The following is a 16,576-nucleotide window of genomic DNA, read 5'->3' on the forward strand; positions in this document are numbered from 1 at the left end:
CTTCCTAATGTACAGGGTTCTTTTGCTGTTCATTATTTCAACCCTAACCCTGCTGAGATCACTCTCAAATTATCTCGTAGTAAAATTATTCAATGTGCATCACACTTCTATATTAATGTTCTCCTTCGAATGTCCAAAAGGAACCTGCATGGCAGACACTCAACATAAACGGATTTAAGGGTGGGGGTGTTTAATCATTGATGCTGCAATGTTTTCTGTAAGGAGACATTTCACTGAACATTTATGAAAGGAGTCTCCAGTGTCCGTGCTTTGTAGCAGTCAAAAAGCTAAAAAATAAATTAATAAAATAACAGCTGTAACTTTATTCCATGTTCAGGACAGAGGAGTTTGTCTTGTGGTTTCTCTGTAACATGACAAATTGCATTTATTTGTCTTCATATTGGTGGTGGTGGTGGTGGGGGGTGGGGGGGGGTGTTTGTAGATGCTCTAACGCAAGTGAAAACAGGAACTAACTTGGTTCACTGACATTCCACAACATTAAATACCGCTGCAAATGGATAAAAGTGTGAAGTTGTTCTATTTTAAATTAAAATTTTTAATTGTTGGCTGTGGTGTAAGAGGAATGAAACACTTGGGAACGTTAGATGATCAACAACTCTGGGGTGGTAACCGTAGTAACTCTGCTTTATTTTCTCTCTAAATAGATTAATCTTCTGCAGTCTAAAGGCCAATTTATGCTGACAACCCAGTCCTCGCAGATGGCGTCGCAGATGGCGTCTGCGTAGCCCCCCCCCTCGCAGACGCTCTGCGCGCACCTCCCAAAAATTGTGACCACCGCAGAAGCCTCGCAGACAGCGTCGCAGACAAGAGGGCTCTGATTGGTCCACTCTACATCTGCTGTACACGCACTTCCGCTTCCCTACTTTCCCGGTTTGGTTTGTTTTCACGACCGCCATTTTTAAAAACACGAGCGAAGATGGAGCAGCACGAAGAGCGGTTGATTATAAGTAACCAGAGGATAAACACTCCACTAACCACACCCACCAACTACTCCTAGTGATTTCGCGACTTCGTGCCCCCTTGCGTTGTGGCGGTGAATAACATCGCGCACGCCTATTACTCCCCACTCAACGATAAATTACAACTGTCTGCGAAAAGCTATCTGCGAAAGCCTTGTCGCAAGAGCATGCAGAGGCCATAAGAGACAATCAGAAATCCTCAAATCAGCGAGTACTGTATATTTACCTTTAATAAAAAATTAAAAAAACCACGAGGTTAAAGGTAGCCACACACGCTTTTGTTAATGTAAAAAACAAATAACTCATCTGACACGCTCCATTGTACTGTAAAAGCATGACCAGCAGCAGTTTATTCTTTACTTGACAAGTACCTTTGTTTACATTTAATGGTTATATTCTAATAAAACTGATGAGAAAGTGAAACTGTGGTTATGAGGTTTTGTGGGGAATTTTTGTTGAAATTATAAATGGGAACTAGCGATAACAGATTATGAATTTCAAGACCAAGGGGACAATAATTTGATAACACATTAGACATCACTTCTCTGTTTTTGTCTCTTCTGTTGAAGGTAAAATATTTTGTCCATCACTTTACTATAACTGCACCATCATGTCATGAGTACTCGACTAACAGATGCACCAAGTGGTGTGTATCCTGATGAAGACTGTGTGTGTTTAGTTTGAATACCTGTGAATGCCTGAACATTGGATGCACAGCGTGATCCCCAGGTTAATGCTGGCCCATTTGGGCTCTGGCTGGCCACAATCGCAGCATGTGCCGTTTCCTGCAATGGCCATGACCTTCTGGAAGGCGCCTTCTCCTTTCAGACTCTTCTCTCTCGGATCTGACTCCAAACTTCCTGTGGAAGGCGATGACTTCCTGTCCAACTTCTGTCAAACACATTGTACTGTAAATTACACAAATCCTGTGTTGGAGTGATCCATGTTTTTCATTAGGTCTTGTACAAGGAAACAGCTTTTCTTGAAAAATGCAGAAAAATTTTCACAAAAATAGATTTTAAAACAAAAAGTACATATATTCACATAATTTGTATCACAATATACAGGTTTGCTAATCAACTGCCAGCAAAGCAATAATGCTGCATTAAACAAACGATATTAAAAAGTTATGTCTAAAAATAAATTATTGTAACTTTCCTTTAAAATTCTAATAATAAAAGTTTGATAAAACATTTAGCATCAAATCAGCTGCTTCTAATTAGTCTGTCAATGTTGTTTAAAAAGAAAAAAAATGTTAGGAAAAAGAGCTCACAATACCCGTAATATCATAAAAAAAAGCGGCATAACTTATCACAGTATAGACACATCACCCAGCCCTATGCTGAAAATACTGTATCACAGCCAAATCATTAGTGGATTCTGATTCAGTGTCACCCACATCACTGCTGCTTTTTTCTCCATTAGCTTCCTGTTGCTATTCAGATTACATTTTAAAGCATGATTGTCACCTACCAAATAAATAAATAATCAATCAATCAATCAATCAATCAATCAATCAATCAATCAATCCTTAGTGACCAAATCATACCCTGAACCTTCAAGCCACAAGAAAATTTTTCTTCCTTACTCTGTCTTCAAAAGTTCTTTAATGAAAAAGAACTTTAATGATCGTGCAGATCGGATTAATGCGTAATAAAAGGTCACCTCTGAGTCGTCCGATCGGTCTCTGAAGGCTGTAGCAATGCTGTTCTGCATGGCTCTGATCCACGCCTGTTTCAGCTTTTCAGAATCAGCCTGCATCATACAGCTCCTGCACAAAGACACACACACGGCTTCTGAATATCCATAACATACGTCAAACATGGTATAATGGTTTATTTGCAAAACCTTATTCACGCATTTAAAAATGTGAAACTAATTGGAGTTTTATTTAATATCTTTAAAAAAAAAATCCCCCAAAAGGAGGAAAATTAAATTCTGTAACGACCAACATTCTATTTAATATCTGCATGTCTACAAAATAAGTCAACTAAATTTATAATAAATGGGAATGGAAAGAAAAAAATAATAATCTCACAAAAACCTACAGTGGTGTCCACGATATTACAGAAAAACGTTGTATTAAGTGGACTAAATAATCATTTTTATATATAATATTGTCCTGTCCTACTTTAAAGGTGGGGTACGAGATTTTGGAATAACGGTTCCCGCAAGCCATATTTTGAAAAGAAACACGCCCACCCTCGCCATGCTCCCACCCCCCGCGTCTCCACCCCTATAAATGTGGCTGCGCTGTGACTGCAAAATCAGAAAAGTCACTCGTTTTTAACTCGCTCTAGTGACCTCATTTTTTACACTACAGACAAAAAAAATTACATCAGTGTGTTCAGGAGAGCCTTGTGGCGCTCACTGCGAAAGAATTTTGTGAATATCTCCTTCCGTTTTCGTGTAAATCCCCATTGTTTGGAGGGAGCGCACTGAGAAAATCCTGTGCTTTCTGTTTGACACTCTGCTCGCAGTGCGCGGGTGGGGGAGGGGCTGCTCTCTCTCTCTCTCTCTCTCTCTCTCACACACACACAGAGAAGGGCCGGGCTGCTCGCGGGCTTCAGTCTGATTGACATGTCAGTATCCAATCATTTTGAGGTGGTACCTCGATATGATTGGATGGCGTTTTTCCTTTATTTTACACTGTAGACTGGATTAAAATATTTCGTTTTTGGGTCAAACCTTCTATTGTACTGCTTGCAACATGGGTGTGAGGAGCTATTCAAGCAATATGGTAAAAAATACTCCTGAAAAAAATCTCATACCCCACCTTTAACATTTCAGTATAATGTGTGATTATTGTTGCGCTGAACTCACTTTGTGGGTGAAACCACCTCAAAGCAGAAGCGGCGTTCGATGTCCTCACAGTGTTTAACTGTACACAACCTCAGATCCTCCACCACGACAGTGGGGTTATCCTGGGTCAAAAACAAACAACTTGCACTCAGACACCGACAGCCATGTTTTAACATTTATAAAGAAATAACATTCTTGTGACTAACCTTAAACTTCTTCTGGTACACTAACTGATTGTTCTGAATTGAGAACCAGCGCCTGGAAATAACAAAACCACACAGAGATAAAATAGTGAACACTGAAATACTATTAGATCTTTTTGTAGATTTTAATTAGGGTTTTTTAGTCAAGGAAGAAAAAGATTTTAGATTTTCTACAATTTTGTAAGACTGTCAAAAAACGTTTCCTTTGCATTGGCACTGCAAGGCTAATGTAGCTAACTACAATGTTGTCATTTCTAACCCAAAAACTCTAAAAGTTATTGCTCATCATTAGCCCTGTCTAGACAGGATTAAATTTATATGGGGACCTGGGGCAATTTCATACTTTATTTCTGACCAGATAGGCCATGTTCGTGGGTTTTTTTTCCTCCATCTTCAGAGAAAATTACAGGCCAAACTGTCTGTTTTTCACCAAATGCAGCAGTCACCTGACAATTTTAGTCCTGTCCAGATACACATCTGCGATTTTTCTATGCAGATGCTATTTTGCATTGGCAAAAATGATGCTTGCCTGCTGTTACTAATACTTGCATGCATCAGTGACCCTTCCCCAGATATTAAACACTTCCCAAATCGTGAAACAAAGGAGAGAGAAAAAAAAAAAGGATGCTTTAGAAGAGGCATAGTATTGCCTCTTAGAGTCAGTATTGAAAAAAACCCGACCCCTAAATCCCCACACACACGGGAAAACATTTTAAAAGGGGAGAAAGAAAACAAAAAGAAAGAAGAAAATTAAGAGACATGAGATCCCAGAAGGCTGATTAAAGGAACCATTATAAATGGCAGCTACATGTATAAAACACGACTTTATATTCACATATGCACATCAATTTTTAGTTTTCTATAAATCATGACTTGTATTGCTGCCAGTTACTTTATGATCACTGACACAAACATCCAGGTTCACTATATTTAACCAAAAAAATATAAATAAATAAATAAATAAATAAATAAATAAATAACAGAAAACCCACATACTAGTAACTTGTTCCCTCCTATGCCAATTTCAAATAAATAAATAAATTAAAATAGCCAACCCACTTACCTGTTCCATGTTTTGAAGGCATTACTAGCCCTCTTGAACAGATAACCCTCCATAATAATCCCGTTCTCAGCATCCACATTGTACTCCAGTTTGGTGTCGTCATTCGAGTAATCCTGAGAACACACACATGGGGGGGGGGACCATGATAAAATTGACAAATGCACACAAACCCGGGGGGGCGGGGACACACCTCAATTAAAAGTTGTCCATTTGTGGAAAAGTGAAAACCAAAATGGTACATTTTATGCCTATGGTGGCAAAAAAAAAAAAAAAAAAAGTTACATAAAATCTAAAATCAGGAGAGAGTCAGTCTAAATAAAAAAAAAAAAAAAAAAAAAAAAAAAAAAATCATCAAGAATATCAAATGCTGCACTTACATCAAACCATAACCAACATACCCACAATCTTGGATATGTTGGGCCAGGATATACTTGACACTATGCGACTCGTACGCTTGCAGACGCTGCTGCTACACAAGCAGTGCACTGACTATACTTGTGCGCATACTTTATGTAAATCTGGAGGATTCCAACAGGTGGCAGTGCGAGAAAAGAATGTCCAGTTTCGCCGTGTTGTGAGTTAAGGGAAGAAAGATAAAACAACAACAATAATTCTCTTCCTCGAAGCATTCAGCCATGCTGATAACTTCAGACGAGTAAACGATGCTAACGTCACGTACCAAAACATGAACACAGTGCCACCCCAATTTTTGCTGGTACTGCAACTCATGCACGTGTCGTGTTAATTTCTGACAATGTGCTCAGAGGATGCATCAAAAGAGCGCTGGGGACGCATGGCAGCCATGATGCATGAGCGGAAGTGTTCTGAGCATCAAGTATATTCCAACCTAGAGGTGAGCAGTAAGTCACTGAAAGCTGTGTCTGTGCTGTGGTGCTGCAGAAGCTGTACAGTAGATAGATGAATAACAGAACTCTCTGCGTACTGCAAATGAACTCCTGTGGAGGACGAACAAACAAAGGAAGCAGATCTCATGTCAGTGATTATGTTACAGAGGAAAGCGGCGAGCAGAAGAGCTGAGGTCTACTCAAATAACCTTCAGAGGACATTATGCCTATTACAGTCCAGTCCAACAGTCTGAGTCCACCATCAGGACGTGTTATTAGATATGTGGATGAATTTGAAGGAAATTCACATAGATTTTATCGAATTTTTAAAGACATTCTCCATATGTAACGAACAAATACAAGCCAGGATTTCCAAACAGAGGTTGGAAGGTGATAGGTTTGGCAATAATGAAATGTACACATTTGAGCTGGCTAATCTGATAATAGAATACCGATCTTATGATTAATTGTGCCACAATTCACTTTGAGATATCATGGATATGATAAAATCCTTTTTAGACATTTTTATTAAAATAACTCGAAGGGAAGTGGATAAAGTTTGACTGTCTGAATCTCTGAAATTTTATTATTTTTTTAAAAACATTTGTATTTTACTTTTTCAGAAGAAAATTTAAAAAAAGTAAATCAAGCTAGTTTTAAAGGTTAAACAAACACTTCTGCTGGCATTTTGCTAGGAAACCTATGCATGATGATACATATTGTGTCTCACAGAAATATCTTGATAGGATATTTTTTGTCATACTGCACAGCCCTTGTCGTACATATTTTTTCCTCTTACCACAAAGGTAGCTGAACATTTGGTGTTCGCTACATTAGCCTCGTGGCTCTAATGCAAAACTAAAAGGCACAATTTTCACACACCAGCCAGTTCATTTTTAATCGGCCATCAGACCAATCAGTGCGATATCTGCAGAAAGACGTAATAACCCCAGACACATTCTACACATTTGTACGATGCTTCAGTGCTACAGACGCAGTGGAAAGCATTTTAAAATGGACACGCTGTGATTCACGAGCCAGACGTGACACAGAGAGGGGAAGAGGAACTAGAGGAACTACAGGATACACAGAGTGAAGACTGAACTAAATTAAGAACATCTACATGAAAAGCATCTGACGTCAGCGTTTAGGACTGGGCTTTTTGGGTTTGTTTGGTGTTTTTTTTTTTTTAAATAAAATAAAATAAAACCTTCTAACAAAAGGTCACAGTCACATCTCATACGTACACTAGCCTTCATTATAATCTCTTAATTACTAGGAAAGATACTCCACCTCTAATTTTACACACACACCTCAAAAAAAAAAAAATTAATTTTTTTCGTAATTTAATCCAAAAAGGTAAACTTTCATATAGTTAGGGAAAGATATGGATTTTTTTGAAAATCTGTGAACAAAATTTCTTACCAATAGATTTTTTTACCATGTGTTCTTACAGGTGTCTAGAGACACCTCACAATTTATCCACAGCCAAATTCCATGGGAATCTCCTGGAGAGCCTGTCAAAGTTGGGGTGCCCAGTAGGCCTGAGTAAAAATCGATTTTTAAGAAAAAACAATATTAGCTTTGGAGATGTCTAACTAGGGGTTTTTAGGGGTCCTGAATCTATCCCAGACATTAGTTTTGAGTAAAACTGACTCCCTAAACCTTTAATATTACCACTGCATGTTTACATGATGGATTCTGGGTGAAAAATTGATTATTATTGTATTTGAGATAAATCCACCCTGGGGAAGAGAAAAAAAAAAAAAATTTCTAGAAGACAAATTAAGTAATGACCAGTAATGTGCATACTCAATATTGCCCCTCTGCATTTGGAAAAAAGCAGGAACATTACATATGAACAATACACAAGGGTAGAGGTGACTGGCTTAAAGGCGATGTTCTTATCCATCTGTGCGGACTGAGTCCTGGTCTCATGGATAACAATTAGGGAACCAAACCACCACCATTTCAACACTACAACAAAGTTACTTTCTGGCATGGTAAGTAAATCTTTTTGCTTTCTCAAGTTAAGATGACTAAAAGTGAAAGCTGTTAGCTAGCATCCAGCTAGCAAGTTAGGTAATGATTAATGTTTAAGCTAGTATTAGCTACCCCATATGTGAAACTTCACTGTCAGTTTGTGTAAATGTATAGTTTTATAGTAGCCATTGTATAATATCCATTATTACAATGTAATGCAAATAAGATTAGTGTCCATTGCACTCAGTCTATTAATGTGGTTGTCTTTTGCATATAACGGTTGCATAGTTGAGAAAGAAAAAAAAGTTCACCAAGCTGTCGTATCTTCTAGGACAGTATAGAATCGGATACCACCGATTGCCATGGTTTGAGGTGCTTCATCTGTGGTGGTTCTGGTACTGAGGCGCAAAAACTATCAAAAATCAGTCAGAAAGGTTACCAGCAGCTATTATTTTATTGTAAGATCGTAGATGATGCAATCCTGATTAACAGACTACGTGAGGACTGGAGGGAAGGAGATAACCTGAAGCTGATGTATGATTTGGATTGCAGAACCAAACTGTATCATCTTTCAAGAAGTGTATCCACGGCAAAAAGTACAAATTTTGTTTAATTCAGTAAATTTTGTTGCCACTTTCCGTCAATCCTTTCAACTAATCATAACAATATAGCAGGTACATGCTGTGCCATGAATGAAAACTTCATGAGCTTGTCTTTCATCCATAGGACAAAATGCTCAGGACCAAAGATCAGACAGGATGAACACACGCAGCAGGGTCTCTGGGCCAAGCACTTCAAATGCTGGTAGTTCTACTGCACACCTGGTCTACCATGATGTTTGTATCCTCTGCAATAAAAGCATCGAAGTTGGAAAGCTCGAAAAATATCCTGGTAAGTAACCTAGTCGACCATGTCCACATGAATAGTTTGAAAGATTTATTTTCCATAGTAAGACTCTTTTCAATATAAATCATGTGCGCTTATAACACAGATAAAGCCCGGAAGTTGTATCGTGCACCTGACAATCGCTTCCAGGGCCGGCTAAAAGAGCATTTGTTGGAGACAGCTAAGAGACGAGGGGATGCCTGGGGAGTTGAAGTTGCTGGCCACCTGTCCGGAATAATAGATTTGGTAGCTGAAGAGGCACTGTATCATCTTAAGTGCAGGTCCCTGTTTGAGAGCCCAGTAACAAACTCTGAGGTATTATTTTTCAAGACCATAAGTCCCTGACTCTACGAAGGTTCTGAAGTCAATTATTGCAAATTATTTTCCACCTTCAGGTTGGACGGCCCATAGATGAAGAGAGACAGCTACTGTTTGAAAAACTATGCACATGGTTGGATGACGAAGTGGAGCATGGAGTAACAAGTCTCACTGAGATCCACAAGAAGATGGAAGAGCTTGACCCCATGCGAGACTTTTATCCTCCATATGTACGACGGTATCTCAAAAAGAAGCTTCAGGGACGTTATGAAGAATCACTCTGTTTCACATCAGATGAGAGAAGAGGGGACATTGTGTGACTAAAAGACACTACAAAGGCAATACTATGAGATTACCGCCAACAGGTCATTGACCCCATACAAACCACTGATGATGAAGCACTCAAAGAGGTCATCATTTCCACTGCCATTCACCTAATCTGTGGAGATTTGGCAAGAGTTCCACTGAACAAGAAGCAGTACCCCTCAGTAGACAGCATGACCAATACACAGAGTCAACTAGAGTTGATTCCTGACAGCCTCAAACAGTTGTTGAAGGCAATTGTAAAAACTGATGAAAAGGTGGCAATCTGGGGTCAGAACCTGCTGAAAGCATACCGCCCTCGATCAACTAGGACTCAATTCAGCTAACCCAGCCTGATGTTTATACTAGTGAGGGAGATGCAGGAGAGTTGGATGAGAATTGATAACGATGAGAAATGATTCTACAATGAACCGATTAAAGAAGTTTTGTTTGTAATTGTTCAATAAAACCACATTGCATTGAATTATCTGGACTCTGAGTCATTTTTTTTTTTTACTCAAAACTAATGTCTGGGATAGATTCAGGACCCTTAAAAACCTCTAGTTAGACATCTCAAAAGCTAATATTGTTTTTTCTTAAAAATCAATTTTTACACAGGCCCTCTGGGCACCCCAACTTTGACAGGCTCTCCAGGAGATTCCCATGGAATTTGGCCGTGGATAAATTGTGAGGTGTCTCTAGATACCTGTAAGAACACATGGTAAAAAAAAAAAATCTATTGGTAAGAAATTTGTTCACAGATTTTCAAAAAAATCCATATCTTTCCCTAACTAATATACTCTATTACACGTAAAGTGAAATATTTCAATGCACTAGTACACTGGCCATGCAAACAAAAATAAATCAAACTGCATTTAAATTGAGACGTCTTCACTGCTACAAAACACACAGGTGTGATATTCTGACTGAAATATGCCAACATTCATAAACTGGGCTGGGTGAACTTGTAAACCTTTGTAAAACTGAGTTTTAAAATATTTTCTAAAAATCATGCATTTTTATTCATTTTTTTTATTTTTTACAACTTTAAAGATTCTGAACAATTTTTTATCTCAGGCATACAGCAATGACAACAACCTGATACTAATTTTCTGCCTTGTAGAAACTGATAATTAAAGATATGAACATTCTTCACGTGTTGATAACGTTTGGCTGTCTTTCACAAAAACAATATTATGAAATTGTGGAACAAAACCGACATCGTTCGCTCACAGTGTCATTGGAAACTTCATCAATGAAGACGCAACACAAACAAAGCAAATGATTGACTGTTACAAACGAGGTGAGCCCAAGCTAATTCAACTCGAGCATCACCCAGATTCCACCAGCATGCGAAACTCAAATCCTCCACCCTTGATTTATTTAATGGTTGCGCACAAACCTGGGTTGTCTTTCTATATGAAAATGCAGAACAAAATTCTTTTTCTTCCTCATGTTCTAGCACTTGTTTCCCATTAGTCATGGAAATTGTCATGAAATTTTGCAGGACTGGAGCGCTCAAAAAACAGCTGATATGAAACTGCAAGCAAGCTTTTAACTTCAAAGAGGTGGCTTCGTTTTCACTCAGATCTCACAGATGTTGTATCTGCGTTAAGTACGCCAAGGCTTTTAGTAGAAAGCTACAAATGTGTGAAGTCATAAACGATATGAAAGTGGGTGCTCACGTGGCATCTTCACTTGTACTAGACCACACTTGAAATGTAGAATGTGATTGGTCGGTAGGTGTGCATCATTTTATGCAGAACGGCTCGGCTCAGACAGTACTTCTGGCTTGAACATGAATAGGTTTACGGTATATCAATGCGCTCATTCTAATACAGTATGGTTTCTATAGTAACAGCTCATATACAGGGACTTGTACGACATACTTCACATTATCTAAAACTACTTATGTTTATATTTTAAACCCCCCACCACCCACACACAAAATCAATAAAGGGGACACTATGAAAACTTCACTTATTCAAGGTTTGTGCACATACATTTGGGTATCTGGAGAACTCAAACTCTGAAATAAGATAACCCAGTCAGATTCTTTTGGGCAGCGTAGATAAAAAAAAGCTCGTGATTCAACAAGCCATTCAGATTTGGTTCCCCTTCACACACAGAGGAGCTCACTGGGCGGCACGGTGGTGTAGTGGTTAGCACGGTCACCTCACAGCAAGAAGGTTCTGGGTTTGAGCCCAGTGGCCGGCGAGGGCTTTTCTGTGTGGAGTTTGTATGTTCTCCCCGTGTCTGCGTGGGCTTCCTCCGGGTGCTCCGGTTTCCCCCACAGTCCCCATAGGCTAACATGGGACGGTCTTGGGCTGAGGTGCCCTTGAGCGAGGCACCGAACTCCCAACTGCTCCCCGGGCGCTGTTAGCATGGCTGCCCACTGCTCTGGGTATGTGTGTGTGCTCATGTGCGTGTGTTCACTGCTTCAGATGGGTTAAATCAGGGGTGGGCAATTATTTTTTCCATGGGGCCACATGAGAAACAGAAAATTTTGTGGAGGGCAGGACCAAAAGGCTGAACTAAATTCTGCATAATATTAAGTGTATTTCTTTTATATAAAGCAATAAATAACATTGTTTTTACAAGCTGCTAAGACTGGTAAGAGTATGGAAAAAACAAGGTTGCCTTACAAAAAATGTCATTTATTCAGTCAAATTTCCCAAAACAATGGTTAACAAAATGTGAACGTTTGTACTTTTTTTTTTCAGTCACATTCACCCCAAAACACAATAAAGACATCACAATATTGTCTTTCTACTCCAAATATCAAGCAAGATACATCATATTATAATAACGATGCCCACATTTGTAGTCTAATCACCTCATTTGGTGTTTTTCAGTTTTTTATTTGTTCAGTGACAGAAATCTAGTCTCTGTTGGTCTTTAACGAGTGCATCAGAGTCAGGTTGAATGTCTGAGGTGGAGATGCGAAGCACAGCTGACAGATGATCATCAGTCGATTTGGTGAAGGTATCAGATCTACAGATCGGCTCGGGCTCCGGCGCCTGCTGGTGACGTCACACTGTGATTGGCTGGACCGTTTGAAGGATGACGTACAAGTTTGTGGTTGGTCTGGACAAATTACGGAAGTAGTTATCGCGGGATTAGGTTTCGTGGGATTTCATGTCATGTTCATGTCGCGCGCATTGCGTTTTTGTTGAACACAACTTCAAAATAAAAGCAATGCACATTCAGTCCATGCAGGGGTAAAATTAGAAAATACGTTTATTTTGTAATTTCTAATTAACCTTACGCGGGCCGGTCAGAATGAACTAAAGGGCCGGATGCGGCCCGCGGGCCATAAAATGCCCAGGTCTGGGTTAAATGCAGAGAGGAAATTTCACAAGTGTGTGATGAATAAAGTTGTGCTTTCTTTCTTTCTTCATTAGAATTAGACTGCACCTCACATCCCCAAGAAACAACACCATGTGCTGAGAACAGAGTGAACTATATATGCTGTACAAACCATTATCTCATACTCCTTGTAGTGCACTTGTCTAGGGAGCACAGTGCAATTTAGAACTCAGCCAGTGTGAGAGATGTGCACACACACACGGGACAGTTGGAGAAAGTCCGGGGGGGGCACCGGACACCCACACAATGTAATTTCACACTGCATGCTATATAATGTCTCCTTTAAAAAACATTGTTTCATAAATAAACACTCATGATCCTGGATAAGGAGACTTTTGCTTAGCAATTATAAAAGGAGAGGCTGGTGAGGGAACAACTGTTTATCGTTGTTGTAATGCAACTGAAAACAGGAACCAACTTGTCACTTGGACGCTCCACAACACTAAATCTAAATATAAGCCATTAAAATGTGTGATGCGTCACTCGTTAATAAATTTAACATTGACAAATTTATGCGGTAAAAGCAGAATAACAATCCAGACAGTGCAGTTATATGGAAATGATCCACTTCAGATTCCCCCCCTGTATAACTGCACAGCCTGCACGTTATTCCTTACCAGTCTGAACATTGCATAAGTAATGGCCCCTCATTAGTAACATTCCAGTATTGAAGTGTTGTTCCTGTCATTTAAATCACATGCTGCTTAAAACAAAAACACAAATTCCTCAGACATTTTTACACTCACCAGATACCACACGTAGTAAAAGCGGCTAAAGATCTTCATGCCTGATAGATGAGCTTGTGTCAGCAGTGACGCTGTGCACAACCTCCAAGCATTGCAGTGACCATCGTCCTGTCCAAGTGTGCGCGTGTGTGTTAGCATCCGCACTAGGTTAAGTAAGCAGGCTAGAATAACCAGGAAGGGCTCTCCTGTATTAAACATTTATGCTGTGTGCGCACGCGCGTGTGTGTTGACCTTGTAAATGTCACGATGTAGAGTCAGGATACCAACACAGAGTGAAGAAAAAAAAATGGAATTAATAACAGGAGAGGCAGACTCACCTTCTGAGCCACTTTGGATAAAGTGCAGAGAGAAAAGAGAAGCATTAGAAATGCTGATGCACACACATTTCTCTTTCACCCTCCCCCCTCCTTCTCTCTCCCCTCATCACTCTTCCCACTTTTTCCCCTTCCTGCTCTCTCCATCACTTTATTCCCTCTTTTTCCTCCATCTCTATACCTCTATTCCATCTTTCTCCCTCTCTCATTCTCTCCATTTCTTGCCCTGTCCCTACATCTCCATATCCCTCTCACTTTCCATTTGTCCTTTTCTCATGTTCATCTTTCTGCCTCTCTAGTCATCTCCCCCCCCCCAAGCTCTTCACTTCTGTCTCCCTGTATCCCTCTTGTCTAACCTATACATGGCAGTCAAAGGGCCCAGGCCACTGTACGGCAGGGGGACGCCATCTCTCTACAGATCACACGGTCACACACTCACGACCCCAACCCCCATCCTAATTTACAACACCCATAATGCAGTGCACCCAAACATTAACTCTAGATCCTAAAATTAGCATATCGCACAAGCCTACATTATGCCCAAATGTACACAGTGCAAGAGTATGATCAGCTCTTTAAAAAAGGTTAAGCTTTCAAATTGGATTAAATCATGTAAAAGTGCGCAACATGCATGTTTTGCCTTCAACACATTTATAAAGCTTGTGTGTCAGTGGTGGCCATAATTTCATTTTGCTTTCATAAATACTGCAAAGCTACACAATGTCTGTCCAAACCCTTACCAAAGCAGATAATGAGATCAGTGCTCAAACTGTGAATTTACAAATGTGTAAAATAGGATTGAATGACAGGTGGGAAAAAAATTAAAATAGCACACTAATAAGTAGCAGGGAGGGATTTTACCATTTCCAGTCAGGAACACACTTGTGATTTAGGTGACATTTGGTCCTCACAACAGGCTAACAAACTCATTAGCACATTAGTTCCAACAACACAGGTGAAAGGGAAAAAAAATCCAGTACAGCATGGGCTTTTTTGTCCCCCCCAGATGGGAAAAGGATCACCAATCCGCCCAATTCTGCACCGACAAATAGTGGAGCAATATCAGAAAGGAGTTTGACAGTGTAAAATTGCAGAGAGTTTGAACATATCATCTACAGTGCATAATATCAAAAGATTCATAGAATCTGGAAGAATCTCTGTGCGTAAGGGTCAAGGGCGGAAAACCATACTGGGTGCCCGTGATCTTCGGGCCCTTAGACGGCACTGCATCACATACAGGCATGCTTCTGTATTGGAAATCACAAAATGGGCTCAGGAATATTTCCAGAGAACATTATCTGTGAACACAATTCACCGTGCCATCCGCCGTTGCCAGCTAAAACTCTATATATAGTTCAAAGAAGAAGCCGTATCTAAACACGATCCAGAAGCGCAGATGTCTTCTCTGGGCCAAGGCTCATTTAAAATGGACTGTGGAAAAGTGGAAAACTGTTCTGTGGTCAGACGAATCAAAATTTGAAGTTCTTTATGGAAATCAGGGACACCGTGTCATTCGGACTAAAGAGGAGAAGGACGACCCGAGTTGTTATCAGCGCTCAGTTCAGAAGCCTGCATCTCTGATGGTATGGGGTTGCATTAGTGTGTGTGGCATGGGCAGCTTACACATCTGGAAAGACACCATCAATGCTGAAAGGTATATCCAGGTTCTAGAGCAACATATGCTCCCATCCAGACAACGTCTCTTTCAGGGAAGACCTTGCATTTTCCAACATGACAATGCCAAACCACATACTGCATCAATTACAGCATCATGGCTGCGTAGAAGAAGGGTCCGGGTACTGAACTGGCCAGCCTGCAGTCCAGATCTTTCACCCATAGAAAACATTTGCCGCATCATAAAACGGAAGATATGACAAAAAAGACCCAAGACAGTTGAGCAACTAGAATCCTACATTAGACAAGAATGGGTTAACATTCCTATCCCTAAACTTGAGCAACTTGTCTCCTCAGTCCCCAGACGTTTACAGACTGTTGGAAAGAGAAAAGGGGATGTCTCACAGTGGTAAACATGGCCTTGTCCCAACTTTTTTGAGATGTGTTGTCATGAAATTTAAAATCACCTAATTTTTCTCTTTAAATGATACATTTTCTCAGTTTAAACATTTGATATGTCATCTATGTTCTATTCTGAATAAAATATGGAATGTTGAAACTTCCACATCATTGCATTCCATTTTTATTTACAATTTGTACTTTGTCCCAACTTTTTTGGAGTCGGGGTTGTACATGTTAGTCACCTGTCTTGTTTTATGTCTTAAATTTGTCTGAATAGGTTTCTCAGAGTGAAAATTCACTACACACTTATGCTGCTGTAATTTTAGACTTCTGAAGATCATCAACAGCTTTTACTAGCTTTTGGTTTTCACCAAAAGGGGGGTCCACACCTGACTTCCAGAGAAAAAGGAAAAGGAAAATAAACTGTATACAGGATTAAAGATGATCAAAATTCATCCAACCAACGAACCATAGACAAAAACTAATCCAACTAGAATTACCGCTCTGGAGCTTCCACGAACCAGTTCAGGTTCATAATCCCTCAAAGCATTCTTGATGCTGTGTTCCGAAGAACATGAGGTCATAGTGAATCTCACCACCAAATTATAATAAATTCACCTTTGAGTTTGTACCAAATTTGAAGAAAGTTCCTCAAGGTGTTCTTCAGATATTACAGTCACAAGAACGGGATATGCATGAAGTCACCGTGACCTTTGACCACCAAAATCTAAGTCAGTTCATCTTGGAGT

At 39.8% G+C, this 16,576-nt stretch overlaps 1 protein-coding gene across 2 annotated transcripts in view; it reads right to left on the reverse strand.

Annotated features, from left to right (window-relative positions):
* The window catches only part of LOC132899356 (arf-GAP with coiled-coil, ANK repeat and PH domain-containing protein 2-like), a 111,169-nt gene that overhangs the window by 29,061 nt on the left and 65,532 nt on the right, over positions 1 to 16,576 (reverse strand). For both annotated transcript variants that reach the window (XM_060941155.1, XM_060941154.1), the window contains exons 10-14: positions 5,049 to 5,161; positions 3,989 to 4,040; positions 3,804 to 3,904; positions 2,646 to 2,751; positions 1,669 to 1,871 (exon numbers count right to left, since the gene is read on the reverse strand). In XM_060941155.1, the coding sequence (XP_060797138.1) occupies positions 1,669 to 1,871; positions 2,646 to 2,751; positions 3,804 to 3,904; positions 3,989 to 4,040; positions 5,049 to 5,161 (575 nt within the window). The remainder of the gene's footprint in view (positions 1 to 1,668; positions 1,872 to 2,645; positions 2,752 to 3,803; positions 3,905 to 3,988; positions 4,041 to 5,048; positions 5,162 to 16,576) is intronic.

Source organism: Neoarius graeffei, chromosome 15 (genome assembly GCF_027579695.1).
Source record: "Neoarius graeffei isolate fNeoGra1 chromosome 15, fNeoGra1.pri, whole genome shotgun sequence".
Lineage (NCBI taxonomy): Eukaryota > Metazoa > Chordata > Actinopteri > Siluriformes > Ariidae > Neoarius > Neoarius graeffei.